This window comes from Hyaena hyaena, unplaced genomic scaffold (genome assembly GCF_003009895.1).
Source record: "Hyaena hyaena isolate Hyena2069 unplaced genomic scaffold, ASM300989v1 scaffold_1206, whole genome shotgun sequence".
Classification (NCBI taxonomy): Eukaryota; Metazoa; Chordata; class Mammalia; order Carnivora; family Hyaenidae; genus Hyaena; species Hyaena hyaena.
In genome coordinates, this window is record NW_024081843.1 from 1 (window position 1) to 16,376 (window position 16,376).

The window sequence follows — 16,376 nt, forward strand, 5'->3', positions numbered from 1 at the left end:
GCAAGGAGTATTGCAGAGCTATCACCCTGAGACACTCTCTTGCCAAGTCAATGTCTACTTGGGTCTGCCTGTGTGGCTAAAAAAAAAAAAAAAAGTGTTTTAAGAAGAAAAATAGTGTCCCACTGACCCGTATTGATGCAGCAGTACTACTAATATTTCATCCTCTCTGTGCATATGGGTGAACTGAAAAATACTCTTGATGTTAACACTCAGAATGATTTTTTTTTCCTTCACCCTTTTTCTTTTGCCTTTGGTTAACATCTAGTAAAGAGAATTAAGAACTAAATGTTCTGAGGTCTGAGTTTTTGCAAATTGCCTTACACTGAGAAAGAAAGTTCAGTGCCTTTCTGATCTATAAGGAACTGGACAAGAAAGGTGGGCTCCAGATTAATGGTGTCTGTACCTCTTGGCAGAACGAGAGTATTCCCACTGTGGCAACCAAGTTCAAAGAGGATCACATCAGCGACCTCATTCTCTAGGGCACAATTTATAGCTTAAAGAACAAACTTGTACCAAATATCTCAGGAACCTTCTGGTGAGAGCAACAAGAAGACTTAATGCTGGTATTCTTAACCTGCATCAAAATCATCTTCCTTAGGGGCACTTATAATGCTTTACACAAGTGGATACAAGGGGAGAATATATGACTCATAAGATCCTAAGATATGATGGATATATTTGTGCATCGTCCTACAAGCTTCCCAGTAAATGAAAGTCATGTCCAAATAAAGGAAGTAGACAAAGGGTATTATCAGGGATTTATGATAAACTAAGAATTAAACAAGAATTGGCTCTGAAAATTCAAATCAATTCATTACTTAGGCAACTGGGTTGATTTATTACCTGAAGCTCAAAGGCTTACCAGGGGAGTTTTGCTATTTACTATTCCTTTACATTTTTTCTATTAATATTGTGGTTCTTTATATCAAAAGTTTCTAGCATTACCAAGAAAGACCCATAATAACTGTTAGGGTTTACCAAGTATCAGACAATGTATTACATGCTTTGCAGAAGTTATCTCCACTGGAAACCAAGCAGCTAGAACACAGAGCTTCATTTTATGGCAGGTTTACCATATGCCAGGTAAGTATCTCTACATATATTATCTCTTTTCATCTTCACATCAGCCTAATGAAATAAATTCTATTACTTCACATGAAGAAATCACAGCTAGGAGAAGTTGTGACTTTTCCAACATCATTTAGCTGGATTCAAACCCAAGGGTGTTTGTTTCCAAATCTGTTCCTTATCACTACAGCAAAATGTCTCAAGTTCTATGCTGACCAGTTTTTATTCCTGATCTGGAGCTCAGGAATGATTAAGGTTGGGCAGGAGCAGCCCAATGGGTCTATAAAGAGGCGAGCAGTCTCAGCAGCACAGTCTTTGTTTAAGTACTGCTAGCCATCTCCTGGCCAGAAGCTCAGTTCCTGCACTGTAAATGGAGAGGTTTGCTTCCTCTTCCTAGGCAGGGCCTGGGTTGAAGGGTTTTATATGGGCTACAGTGTCTTTGTAACCTTCAAGGATATTTACACATCCAGTGGAACAGGACAATAGGAAATTTTACCTTGGCCAAATGGGATAATATATGTCATTATTCTGGAGTACCATGGGTGGAGGCCGAAGGTATCATAACAACAAAGCAGACACAGAAGTTATTAAAGGCAACGTGGCTTGCAAAGATGCTGTAACAATGCAGCTCTGGCACAGTAAGTATATCTACAAACAGGAACCCAAGCTCTTTGAACCTCAGTGTTCTCACTATAAAATGTAGAAATGCCATCTTTCTTCTCAAACCTATTCTACCTGTAGGCGTTCCCATTTTGATAAATGTACAGCAACTTCACTTCCTCAGTCTAGAAACTTTGGAGTCATACATAATTTATCTTTTTCCTGATCCTCCCAAATGGAATCAATCATCAGTCCTGTGGATTTCCCCCCCAAATATATCTCAAATCCAGTTATTTCTCCAGCCCTACTGCCACTGTATAGTTCAAAACACCAATATCTCTCTCTGGAACACCATAAGAACCTCCTAATTGATTTCTTTCTTCTCACTCTTGCCTCCCTCCCAGTCTACTTTTAATTAGCCACCGAAGCAACTGTTACACATATAAACTGGATTATGTTGTTAACCTTTTAAAAAACCTTTGGCTTTCCATTATGCTCAAGACAAAATATAAAACCTTTAAGATGGCCTACAACCCTATATGATTTAGCCTCTTCTACTTCTTCGGGATCATTTAGTGCCGTGCTCTACCCTCTTCTCTTTTCATCCCAGCCACATGGCTTTATTTCACTTCCCCAGTTTCTTTACATATTCTTTCTTCCTGCCTAAGAATCTCATCTTATACATTCTTTTCATGGCCAACTACATTCTTAAGGCCTCAAATTAAATGTCGCTTCCTCAGAACTATCTATCCTGATCCTCAAAACCAAATAAGGCACCCAAAATATGATACATAACACATCTATTTTACTTCCAGAGCTTTATTTCCAAGTAAAAAATATAAAAACATCACTCAACATATTATTTTTCTTCATTTTAGAAGAAGAGATACTGCAACCTATAATCTTTAAAGGAAATACTAACTACCCATTAAACTTTGATCTTTCTATATAATTCTTGAGAAATGGTACACCTAATTTTTTTTCATAATACCTTAATAATTTATATTAATACTTATCAAGTATCAACACTAGCAATATGTTACATGTTAATTTTATTTAAAATAGATATATGTTCAAAATTGTGAAGGAATAAAGCTGTAGAAATTGAAAAAATGTGGAAATGCAAAAATCTTAGTGACTTTTGCATTTGATACTATGCTGAAATTCTGTAGATCTTTTGTTTACAGTTTACTGTCTAGCATTCAAGTAATGCCTTAATTTTAATTAAAAAAAATCAACTGAATGTACTGGTTCAGTTATAATTAAATTTCATACAATTCACTAAACATTTCATTCCTGTCTTATAAATAGTCTCTTCCTTTCAGGGGCACCAGCAGGTGTCTTAGTTCTGTTTTCTAAACTGTTTGAAGTTTCCACAAAGGCATCTCTAAAGCTGAGAGGTCCTTGGAGGTCACCTATGTCCTCTTTCCTGGTTTACAAATGAAACAGCCAAGCCCCGAGAAGTGATGTGGCTTGGCCAAGGTGACACAGGCATATTGTACAGCAAAAAATAGACCTGAAACTAAAAATCACAATGATCCTCTCTTTTAAGAAACTGTTCACCAATAGGAAAATGAGGATGTGCAAATATTTGATATTTATTTAATGTCAGGTATGTATGGCATAAAGAGCAATTCTTGGGACTCAAGGAAGAATAAAGAGAGGACCATTGTTCACCAGCTGACTAATCTCTTTCCTAAAGCTGATTCCTCAACTTCTCCTCAGTGCAGATAGCCAAGCCTATATGGGGCACTCAGAGCTGGTCACATATCACCTCAGAAGGCAGTATGCTTTAATCTTGGATATCAAATGAAAAACAAAAGAGCAGTTCAGATTTCACAGTTATTGAATATAGCATAAATTAAACAAGTGGGAGGAATAACTCCTTATCCTTATGTATACAGTGCTGTTGTTTTGGCAAGAAGCGCCATATATATATACATATATATGGCCAAAACAAAGCAGCACTGTGTATATATATATGTATATATATACATGTAACATCTATAATTCTATTAAAATGTGGCCCCAATGCTTATTAGCATCACAGTGGCTGTGACCTTTTAGCAATGCCTGCAAGATTGTATTATAAATTGGATCTGTACAATACAAATCCATTTAACTTGAACAAATCAAGATTCTAAGGTTGTATTATAGAATATATAATGTATATCAAAAAATAAGTGTTCTTTGGCTTTTAATAATATCCATTAATGATAACAAGGTGAATGAAGTATTAGTCAAAAATACTTAAGATTTAGAATAGAGACTAATTTTATAATGTTAATGTACATATCATTTATTTATATGTAAATGACTGCATGTCAGATGTTCAAATATTTGTTTCCTGTAAAGTCATTTTATGTTTCACAACCTTTTATACTAAAACTTTCCAGTATATACTTTTTCAGAGACAGTATTTTAAAAAATGATTTCTAGGTCTCACAAAATTGTTAAAAATTAAAAATTTTTAGGCTCAGATACAGTAAAGTTGTGTTGTGCTATCCATACTAGTTAATTTTCTCTTCCTTTTAATTTTTTTAAATATCTATTTTTGAGAGAGAGAGAGACAGACAGACAGAGCATGAGCAGGAGAGGGGCAGAGAGAGGGAGACGCAGAACCCAAAGCAGGCTCCAGGCTCTGAGCTGTCAGCACAGAGCCAGATGTAGGGATTAAACCCACTAACCATGAGATCATGACCTGAGATGAAGTCAGATGCTTAACTGAGCCACCAGCTGCTCCTTTTTCTTTTTCTTTTCTTTCTATTCCTAAGCAAACTCTACCAAAATAGGGCTCAGACTTAGGACCCTAAGATCAAGAATGGCATGCTCCTCTGACTGAGCCATCCAAGCACCCCTTCTCTTCTCCCTTGAATTCAGCACTTCACCCTTACTGTCTTTTCACAACAGTCCAGGCTCTTACCACATCATAGCTGGAGAGTTTCTCAGCCCATCTCCCTACCTCCCATGCTGCCTCCTGAAAGTCCATTCTCCACACGTGGCTAGCAGCAGTGTACCCTTTTGCCAACCCTTCACCATCCTCTTCAATTCATTCCTTACTAGGCCATTTCAGAACTTATCAATTCTTTCCCTCTTTTCCCTAATACTCTCTAACACATGACCTCCTCTGCCCTTTATGCCCCAACTCTTTCTAGTCCCCTTCTTTGTGTCTGTTTATAATATCCTTGTCTGTCTGGGATCCTGAAAAATCCTTTCCACAATTCCCTGCCCCTAATCTTTTAAAACCTACAAACATATGTCCCATTATGACCCGCCTTAATTATTACTTCTCTGTGAAACTGCCCCTACTCCTTTATTCATTCCTAGAGTATATTTCTAAGCCAATACAAAAATGAAGGAGACGTGATCCCTGCCCTCAAGGAACTATGAATAATAATAACCATCATCACAACACAATGTATTGCACTTACTATGTGCTAGGGTGTAGTCTCAATACTTTGACTTATTACTTTACTCACTTAATCTTCATGAAACCTACTGAATATAGGTAGGTAGGTAATAACCTTCCATTATACTCATTTTATAGACAAGGAAACTAAGGCTTAGAGAAATCAAATAACTTCCTAAGCTTACAATAGCTAGTAAAATCCAGATACTGGTAGAACCACAGTCTCTTGTAAAATAACCCAAGCACTTGGTGACTCTGTACAAGACAATGTATATTAAATGTCTAACATGTAAACAATGCTATATAAGAGACAGAAAAATCTTTAAGGAAAAAAATCTATTTCTATTATATTATTTTTGCTAATCCTCTTTGCTGATGATTTTTTAAAGTTTATTATTTTTGAGAGAGAGTGAACTAGAGTGAGCAGGAGAGGGACAGAGTGAGAGGGAGAAAGAGAATCCCAAGCAAGTGGGGCTCAATCTTATAAACCATGAGATCATAACCTGAGCCAAAATCAAGAATTAGACACTCAGGTACCCTGATTGTTGATGATTTTGTGTTTAAATCTTGCTTCCCTAACCAGAATATATAAAAGTATTTGTAATACTAAGTGGAAATTAAGCAAATACACAGATAATTCTAACACAAGACATTGAAAAGTGCCAGGAGAGACTTATAAACAAAGTCCTAGATCCCATCTCGGTTTAGGATGCGGAGATGGAGAGTTGGGGTTTGAGTCAAGGTTATGCGGTAGGGGGGCAGGGGGGAGTCAGAAAAGGCCATTTGACAGATTTACATTTGAGAGGCCAACATAACTATGGTGAAGGAAGACCATCTCAGACAGAGGACGTGCATAAACAGATGAAATAGAGAAAAGTGAGGAATCTTTCATGGAACAGAAAGTCTAGCTTGTCTGAAAGTGAGAGGTGCCCAGGTGTGAAGAGTGGTGGACGTGACTGGAAAGGTTGGGTCAAGACCTAACTTTCAGGGACCTAAACCATGGATATAAGAATCTGTAACTTATTCAGTAGAGAAGGAGTGTCCTAGTAGGTTTGTGGCTTGGCAAGTCACAAAATAGGAACACTGCATTTTTCAAGGTTAATTTGTATGCAACATATAATGGACAGATGTAAAGAAGAAAGGAGGAGGAGGAGAAAAGAAGGAAGGATACAGTGACATGGTGAAGGCAGCAATAACAGGGCTTACAGTTGTATTCACTCTCATAATTACTCACACCACTCCCTGAACAAGCCCGCCTTGACTCATAACTATATTTAATTAACTCTCTGGTTTATTAGTTTGGTTTCTTCTTTTGACCTGACTTATGAAAATGAATTCAATTTTGAGCTTCTCATTGAAAGTTCACAGGTGGGATTGGACCTCAATACCTTTTACATAACTATAGACTGCATAGCATATAGAATTATGCTATAATTTTAAACTTGTAGGAATTTTACAGCTAATTATTAAATTGCTAATAATTATTATTAAATTGAATGAGAACTGCTGCACTCCCAATTTCATTGCTCAGATCTACAGATACATGTTTTGGCCCTATCTGATATCCTTCACAGGAAAAGATGTTCCATTCTGGAAGTCATGTGCGCATGGATTATTTTCAGGTCATGAGGTCTCATGCAAGTATAGGCCTAATCCTTTGCTCAGAAGAGCTTGCAGTCTTTCAAAGTTGTAATTGAAGCTTGTGGATACATTAAAAATTATTTTTTTCTGTCTTTCAAGAATAAAGTATTTAGCAAATTTTCAGGCTAATAAACAAATTTAAATCTTAATGTTCAATTTGCCTAAGGCAATGCGGCTTTTACTATAGGCCTCAGTGCTGCCTCTCCATGTCACAGGTAAAATGAAACAAATTAAAGAAGGCCCTACCTTGAAATGTACACAGAACTCATTTCTCTAGGCTGGTGCATTTTCCAAGATTGCTCTCAAGCTATATTCAAGAGAATGCACAAGTGTGTGTGCACACATGTGCACACATATGCTCGTGCGCACGCACACACACACACACACAGAACAAGAACTTGCCAAAACTAATGACATCTTATAATTCCATAACTGATGTCTCAGGATCACTATGAGGGAGAGAAAAGGTTTTTTGTTTAAATGTCCTGTTTCATGTGTCTAAAAACAAGTGACTGACCCACAGATATCTGATATATCCATGACAGAGACCCCCTTACAAGGTCTGAAAGATGGAAGGAAGAAAAGTAGAAAAGCAAACAAATTCAGTTCTCAGATTTTTTTTCTTAGGTTTATTTATTCTTGGGTTTATTTTCAGAGAGACAGAGAGAATATGAGTGGGGGAGGGGAAGAGAAAGAAGGAGGGAGAGAATATCTGAAGTGGGCTCTGCACTGATGGTGCAGAGCTGGGGGCTGGAACCCATGAAATCATGAGATCATGACCTGAGCCAAAATCAAGAATCAGACACTTAACTGACTGAGCCACCCAGGTGCCTCAATAGTTCTTCCTGGATTTTTAATCATTTCTTCCTTCTTATTTTCTTTTTAAAGATCAAACTCCAGGCAAAGAAGAAAAAGTTACTTAATTTGAACTTCTAAACCAAAGTAAGGAAAATAAAAGCATCTTCTAGTTTATATATTAAAAAGGTATGAGGAATTTGCCCTTTCTTTCTTTCTTGGGCATTCACTTAATATTCTCAAGTAGTCACTGTAGAAAAAAAAATAGTACATTCTTTCTATAGATATCCCTGTGATACTAGGAGACAGTTCCAGAAACAAACCAGGGTCATAAAAATGTCTAATGAGATGCATCTACATTTAGATGATCACACATTTTTGAAGGCATATCTCAAAGTATTTCTGGTTCAGTTTATATCATTTTATGAAGCCTTGAAGCCATAGAAGAGGGAATATGAAATAAAGGCAAGTTCGAAAGATTTACTTCAGGAGAAAACCAAGATAAAGAATTTTCATAACTCTGGTTCACTTGGTTTTCCTCCAGGTCTTGTATATTTAGGTTCCTAAATAGATCATATAATTTAAAAAATCTATCACATTGGCAGATAAACTAAAGGATTCCCAGTGAAATTATTTTTTATAGTCAATTTATATGGATAAGAATGACAGAAAAACAAAAGCTTCACTACTGCAGTTAAAAATGGGACCAGGAGACTCAGGATCAAAGGAACAGCAAAGCTCTTGGACAACCAGATTCTATCCTGTGTTCTTCAACATTGCTCTCTTGCCTAAGGCTATCACCTTGGGATACTCATATTCCCAGTTTTTATCTTTAGACCATCTGATAATTTTTCTTTTTTGTCTGAAGAAACAATACTGCTTTTGAAAAGTTCCACCAGGTATCAGCTTCTGGCAATATGGCAAAGTCTAGACCAAAAAATTAAAAACATCAGTCTAGCAGTTATAATATTTAGTGCCTCATTAGTTGAAAAAAGCAAATGTTCCACCGAGGTAATCTATCGAGAAATACAAGCTATTTTCTCAGGCTAGATGGACTATAAAGTCCATCTACCTGGAGATGCTCCCAGTATTTTAATTTTGTGTTAAGAGTAGACAATTGTTAGAATGTACTGGTGGAATGGATTCAGACCATTTGGACAAAGGGAGTAACATGGTAACCAAAGCAGTGAATATGCCCACAGAGAAGAAAGCAAACACCAGTAGAAATGCAACACATGCCTTTCAGATTTGGCCTCAGTAAAGACTTTCCTTGGTTTCCACTGAGATCATTTTAAACTGGAACGGCTGCTATTTCTCTCAGATATAAGAAATCCTCTTGTACAATGACACAGATAGAATGCTACCAAGCCAGTGAAGTCAGAGATCCTTTGTGACCCAAATCAAAGAGTGACATTTAAAAAAAAAAGCTACAGATTAATCTGACATGATTCATTTTATCCAAAGAACGAAAAACAATCATTACACTTTCTATTTTCCATTCCACTCCTTGATGCTTCCAAGTGCTTCTTCCTTCAGCAGCATAATTTATATTATGAAAAGCACTTCTCAGCCTGCTGTCAGGGCTAACTTGGAACTCAGACCAATGAAGGAGGAGGGAAAGCTGATTAAAAACACAAGTCCCCTGCTCCCACTGTGGATATCGTGTCTTCTGAGAAAGGCTATCCAAACCATTAATAGTTCTATAACTATTTCCTTAGAGTTCCAAACTTTTAAAGATAGTTTTCTTTTTCTTCATGAAAAGGTTACATTGCAGTAAAAAAGACAGCAATAAATAAATATATTTTATAAGATGTGTGATTTTCTTGAGATTAAGGGTCAAATAATGGTAAAGAAATATTTAGTTACTTTTTTTTCTTGACTGTCAGTCATTCTGACTTACCTGGGGGATCACTCCAAAGGCTTTCCTCCACTCTTGCAAAGGTATTGAATACCAAGATACACCGTCTATTTGGATTTCTCCTTCAGTGTTCAGCAGTCTCAAAAGAGCTGATAACAAAGTACTCTTCCCTGAGCCAGTTCTTCCCAAGAGGCCCACCTAGAAAACAAGAGTGATAAAATTACTCCTCTGACATACAGTTACCATACCAGAAATGTTATCTGGTATTATACTTGAATAAAAAATATCAGAGCAGGTTTTTTTTAACATCACCAGGTGAAGATTTCAACTTATTGATTCAAATCTTTCTGTACACTCTCAATTCTGACCAATATCAATCTTAGGCAGAGCAACCTTGGAAAGAATATAGAAACTGGCCATAATAATTATACTCTTCATTCTGGACCCTTCATTTTTCACTGAGCTTTACTAATGGCAAAAAGGTTAAAAATTGCCCATTTTGCATCAAGGAAAACAAAGATACAGTGTCTTAATGCATACCATTTCTTTCTTTCTTTTTTTTTTTTTACAAATAGTTCATTGACAAATTAGTTTCCACATAACACCCAGTGTTCATCCCTACAAGTGCCCTCCTTCATGCCCATCCCCCCTCCCCCCCACACCCATCAGTCCTCAGTTTTTGTCAGCATTCAAGAGTCTCTCATGGTTTGCCTCTCTCCCTTTCCCCCACCATTTCCCCTCTTCTTCTCCCCCATGGTCTTCAGTTAAGTTCCTCCTAGTCCTCCTATACGTGCAAACATATGATATTTGTCCTTCTCTGCCTGACTTATTTCGCTCAGCATAACACCCTCAAGGTCCATCCATGTTGCTACACATGGCCAGATTTCATTGTTTCTCATTGCCATGTAGTATTCCATGGTATAGATAAACCACATCTTCTTGATCCATTCATCTGTTGATGGACACTTAGGCTCTTTCCATGTTTTAGCTCTTGTTGAGAGTGCTGCTATGAACATTGGGGTACATGTGCTCCTAATTGCATACCATTTCTAAGGATGGCCTTAAGCCAAAAGCAGGAACATATATAGCTTGATCTAGTTCCTGATATGACTATGAGCTTGAAAATGAATGAATCTGAAATAGTTCTAACACTTAGATACTGTCCTTCATACAGGAAGCACAAGTTCAGGCCTGACCATAAACAAGAATAAGTTCAGTGAGCTCTATGTTCCCAGAGAGGGCAGGCTGAGCCTTGCCATTCAGTGGATATGCATTTGGACAGTTTTCAGATCACATTCTCACATCTACTAATACAGCTAACTGGCAGGAAGAGAATTTGGAGAAGCAAAAAAGATATTAAAGAAACAACTATTCTTGTTTCTCAAAGACTGTAAAAGCATAAAACAGAAGTGAGAACTCCAGGCATTGCAAGGGGATGCTTGCATCAAATGCTTCAGGTAGCCCACAGGGACCACAAGCCTGTGTTTCATGTGGGCTTAGATCCAGCACTTGGAGAAAGATGCTTTAAGTGGGATGGAACATTTCTGAAGTCATTAACTAAATACTGAATAACAGCCTGACATTTAGTAGCACCGAATAAATGTTCAGCTCTTTCCTTTTATTTGATTCCTCTTTCTCTTTTATCATTTAACATTTTTTTACAGGACAGCTGGGCCAATGGTCTTTTAGAGTAATGCTTTTTACACTATCTGTGGGAAAGGACAGTTTTGTTTTGCTTTTTGTTTGTTTGTTTGTTTGCTTCCAGTCTACTGCAAATCAGTACTTTAAAAAAGAAAATATAATAAAAATGAATTTCTACATGCTTACTTTCAATTCCTATACCTATCAGAGACCCCAAACAGCTTATAAACCAGAACTAGTTCATGGACCACAGAACTAGTTCATGGACCACAATGAATACCTTAGAGCTTATAACAACCTGTAATAATAACTTACTGAATACTTATTAAGAATCTGGTAATAAACTAGGTATTTGGGCTAAATTGGTAAATAATAATGACACCATATCTTTTGTTCATAAGAGCCCTGTAATGAGACTATCACAAATGCTTGTTATCTGAGACAGCTGAGAAAATTAGATAAACAAACAGCTATATACAACACCCTTTTAAGGTTCTTCATACCACTAATCAGAATCAGTAATTATTGTACTTATTTTTTATTGATTATTACTTGTGTTAACACCAAGAATTTAAGTTTAATAAGCACAGGGTGGTCTGTGTTTCCATTGAATTCTCAGTACCTGCCAATGTGATGGGCTCACATAAAATGCTCAACAAATACTTGTTTGGATTGACTGAGGGACAGTCAGATGGAAGGATGAATGAATGGATAAACAGACATATGGATTGGATGGATGGATGGATGGATGGGAAGAAGGAAGCAAGAGAGGAAAAGGAAGAGGGATAGAGGGAAGGCAGGTGAATAGACAAACTAATTGATCTAACAAGGAAATGAATTTAGTTAATTTTGGTCAATTATAAGATCAACTCTTAATTAAAAATCTGTGAAATTTCATATGCACACCTCCATTTCTGAATCAACCCATGTTTTACAAACATATTCATCATATGTCATGATTTTTGAAACACAACAGTAAAGCTATTATAAGCAATCTGAATCTTCCTTGTGTAGATGAAGTATGGGAGAAGGGAAGTTCAATAAGAGAAAGTGATTTGCTTTAAAGTCATATCACATATTTAATTAGACAACAAAAAGAAATAAAAGGCATTAGGATTGGCAAGGGATCAGTAAACATTTCAGTATTTGCTGCTGACATGATGGTCTATATATAAAACCCAAAAGACTCTACTAAAAAATTGCTAGAACTGATACACAAATTTAGTAAAGTTACAGGATACAAAATCAATGTACAGAAATCTGTTGTATTTCTATACATCAATAATGAAACACCAGAAAGAGGAAAGAGAAATCAAGAAAACAATCCCATTTATAACTGCACCAAAAATAATAAGATATCTAAGAATAAACCTAACCAAAGAGGTAAAGGACCTCTACTCTGAAAACTATGAAACACTGATGAAAGAAATTGAAGATGACATAAACAAATGGAAAGACATTCCATGTTCATGGGTTGGAAGAATAAATATTGTTAAAAGCAATCTACACATTTAATGTAATTCCTATCAAAATACCAACAGCGTTTTTCATGGACTTAGAACAAACAACCCTAAAATTTGTATGAAACCAAACACACACACACACACACACACACCAAACAGCCAAAGCAACCTTGAAAAAGAAAAGTTGGAGACATAACAATCTGGACTTCAAGTTATATTACAAAGCTATAGGGATCAAAACAGTACGGTATTGGCACAAAAAGAGGTACATAGATCGATGGCACAGAATAGGAAACCCAGAAGTGAACCCACAACTATATGGTCACTTAATGTTTGACAAAGCAGGAAAGAATCTCCATTGGTAAAAAGACAGTCTCTTCAACAAACAGTGCTGGGAAAACTGGATAGCAAAATGCAAAATGGAGAAACTGGACCACTTTCTTACACCATACACAAAAATAAATTCAAAATGGATGCCAAGACCTACATGTGAGACCTGAAACCATTAAATCCTAGAAGAGAACACAGGCAGTTACCTCTTTGACATCAGCTGTAGCAACTTTTTTCTAGTTATGTTTCCTGGGGCAAAGGAAACAAAAGCAAAAATAAGCTATTGGGACGAAATCAACATAAAAAACTTCCAAACAGTGGAGGAAATAATCAATAAAACTAAAAGGCAACTTACAGAGTGGAAGAAGATATTTGTAAATGACATATCTCATAAAGGGTTAGTATTCAAAATATGTAAAGAACTTATAAAACTTACCCCAAAAATGAATAACCCAATTAAAAAATGGGCAGAAGACATGAATAGACATTTCTCCAAAGAAAACATCCAGATGGCCAACAGACACATGAAAGGATGCTCAACATCACTCATTATCGGGGAAATGCAAATCAAAACTACAGCGAGATATCACCTTACTACCTGTCAGAACAGCTAAAATCAGTAACACAAGAAACAGCAGTTGTTGTTGAAAATGTGAAGTAAGGGGGGAACCCTCTTGTACTTGCAATGTGAACAGTGAGAAACTTTCCACTGTGGAAAACAGTATGGAGGTTCTTCAGAAAGTTAAAAATAGAGCTATCCTATAATCTAGCTATCGCACTACTAGGTATTTACCCAAGGAATAAAAAACACTAGTTCAAAGGAATACACACACCTGATGTTACAGCAACATTATCTACAATGGCCAAATTATGGGAACAGCCCAAGTGTTCATCAACTGATGAATGGATAAGGAAGATGTGGTATATGTATATACATGTATACATATATACATACATGTGTGTGTATGCACACACACACACGTACATACATACAATGGAACATGAGTCAGCCATAAAAAAGAATGAAATCTTGCCATTTTCAGTGACATGGATGGAGCTAGAGAGTATCATCCTAAGTAAACTAAGTCAGTCAGAGAAGGACAAATACCATATGATTTCTCTCATAATGTGGAATTTAAGAAACAAAATAAAATGAGAAAAGGGGGAAAAAAGAGAGAGGCAAACCAAGAAACAGTCTTAACTATAGAGACAAAGTGATGGTTACCAGAGAGGAGAGGGGTGGGGGGGATAGGAAAATAGGTGATAGTGATTAAGGATCACACTTGCGATGAGCACCGAGTGATGTATGGAAGTGCTGAACCACTATATTGTACATATGAAACTAATACTACATTCTATGTCAGTTAACTGGAATTTAAACAAAAACTTAAAAAAAAAAATAGAATCATATCACAAATTCTTTATAAAAAGTACCTTGAGGTCCAGAACCCCATTTCATTAGTCAGGGTTCTAATGACCTTAATGAGATAAATGACCTTTAATGAGATAAATGACCATGTTCCCTTTCAAACAGCACATGTTGAAATTTTTAGAAAACTCAGTTTTTATGTTGGTATAAGAGTAAATTGAAAGGCAGTTTGTAAATCTTTTGCTTAGCTTTAAAGGTTTTAGCTTTTCTCTGGTTCTTCTATATTATTGAACTGTTGATGTTGCATTGTGTCTGACATGTTTTTAAATGCAAGGAATCTTATTGGTCCATACCTAACAAACTCTTTTTGTTTATACAATTGGCACATAATAATTCTTTTCCGGGATTTGTTTTTCCAGGCTTCTCAGTGATCTGTTGAATAGGGCCAGAGTACTTCCTGCAAATGAGATTTTAAGGTATATCCTAATTCCAAGTCAGCGATTTCTAGTAACTTTCATTGAACTTCCTTTCTGCAAATTTTGGATCAAGATAAATCAATGTTAAATTGAGCTAAATAATGTGGAGAGCTACATAATGTGGAAAGCTAAATAATTTAATGCTGAATTTGGTGCTAGCTGTAACTGCATTATACCAGTACATTCTTTTCAGAGTATCTGATTCACCACTAGTCTAGTATTGCAATAGATTGAAACCTGCTATAATTATTTTTCATCTCCTTGTGGTCTCCAGAAATCAAGATACCAAATAAAATAAAATGTATATCTCCAAAGTGATAATAACTGCTTTTATATGTTTATTATTAAAAAACATAATTCTTAACAAAATAAATTCTTGCGAATATGCTCCTCATAACTCTAGGATAAACTACTGAATGATTCACTTACTAAATACTAATTTTTATCAAGATGGAATGCCATATGTGTTTAACAAATCAAATAGACATTTAGATGGTTATCCTGCTATGATCTGAACACTTGATACTGATTTAACTGCTTCTGGCATCACAGTATTTTAAATAGGCTACAAATAAAGAAGGCAGGTAAGCTCACCCAAAAGAATAGATCTTGAAGTACTATTAAAGAGCTGTGTAACCAGAGGACTGTCCAGTACTGTGATAGACACAAAATACCACCTAAGGCATTTTGATAAGTCTATGTTTGTCATGAAGGACCTGGCTCCAAACTAGAATTCAAAATACAGCCTGTATTTTGAGAGGAAAACAAAAGGTAAAACAGAAGAATTTTCTCATTGGGGGGAAGGTAACATAAATATTAAAATTCAGGCAAAAAGTAAAAAACTTTTAAGAAAACAACTATTTGAGATTAAAAAGAAAAACAGTTTTAGAGGAGTCTGAGTGGCTCAGTCAGTTATGCATCCCTCTCTTGATTTTGGTTCAGGTCATAATCTCATGGTGGTGAGATAAAGTCCTCCCATCAGGCTCTGTGCTGATGATGTGGAGCCTATTTGGGATTCTCTCTCTCCCTCTCTCTCTCCCTCTCCCCTGTTCTCTCTCTCACTTTCTCTGTATCTCAAAATAAACAAATGAACTTTAAAAAAAAGAAAAATTGTTTTTTTAAATCAAAGTAAAGGTTGTGAAATACTTGCTATATTTCTCATGCATTGAACATAAAATTTAAAGTACAGGTTCCATGAGGTAAAAGCCTAAATTAAGAGCAAAGAAGAAAATAGGACATCTCTTCCATAAAATAAATGTTATGGACAAAGTGCTTTAATATGAAGCCTGAATAACTTTTCTGCTTAAAATATTGATTTTTGAATATTTTCACCATGCTATGAGCCAAATATTTGTGTTTCTCTGAAATTCATATGTTGAAATCCTAACCTCCAATGTGAGACTTTTGAGAGGGGCTTAGGTCATAAAGGTAGAACCCTCATGAATGAGATTAATGCCCTTATAAAGAATCCCCAGAAAGCTCTCTCTCCACTTTTACCATGTGAGGTTACAATGACAAGACAGATATCTATGAGGAAGTGGGTTCTCACTAGACAATGAATCTTCTGGTACCATGACCTTGGACTTCCCAGACACTAAAAGTGTGAGGAATAAATGTGTGTTGTTTATAAGCCACCCAGCCTATGATATCTTGTAATAGAAGCCCAAATGAATAGAAGTTCAGGCACACCATTTAACCAAGAATGCTGAAATCCACTAAAAATTAA

The 16,376-nt window shown here is 36.2% G+C and overlaps 1 protein-coding gene across 1 annotated transcript in view; it reads right to left on the reverse strand.

Moving 5' to 3' along the window:
- Positions 1-403: 403 nt before the first annotated feature.
- LOC120224616 (cystic fibrosis transmembrane conductance regulator) overlaps positions 404-16,376 on the reverse strand; it is a gene marked incomplete at its 3' end in the record, with an annotated part of 156,580 nt that continues 140,607 nt past the window's right edge. Inside the window, exons 23-25 of the mRNA XM_039222876.1 lie at positions 9,414-9,569; positions 8,302-8,440; positions 404-475 (exon numbers count right to left, since the gene is read on the reverse strand). Of these exons, the coding sequence (XP_039078807.1) occupies positions 404-475; positions 8,302-8,440; positions 9,414-9,569 (367 nt within the window). The remainder of the gene's footprint in view (positions 476-8,301; positions 8,441-9,413; positions 9,570-16,376) is intronic.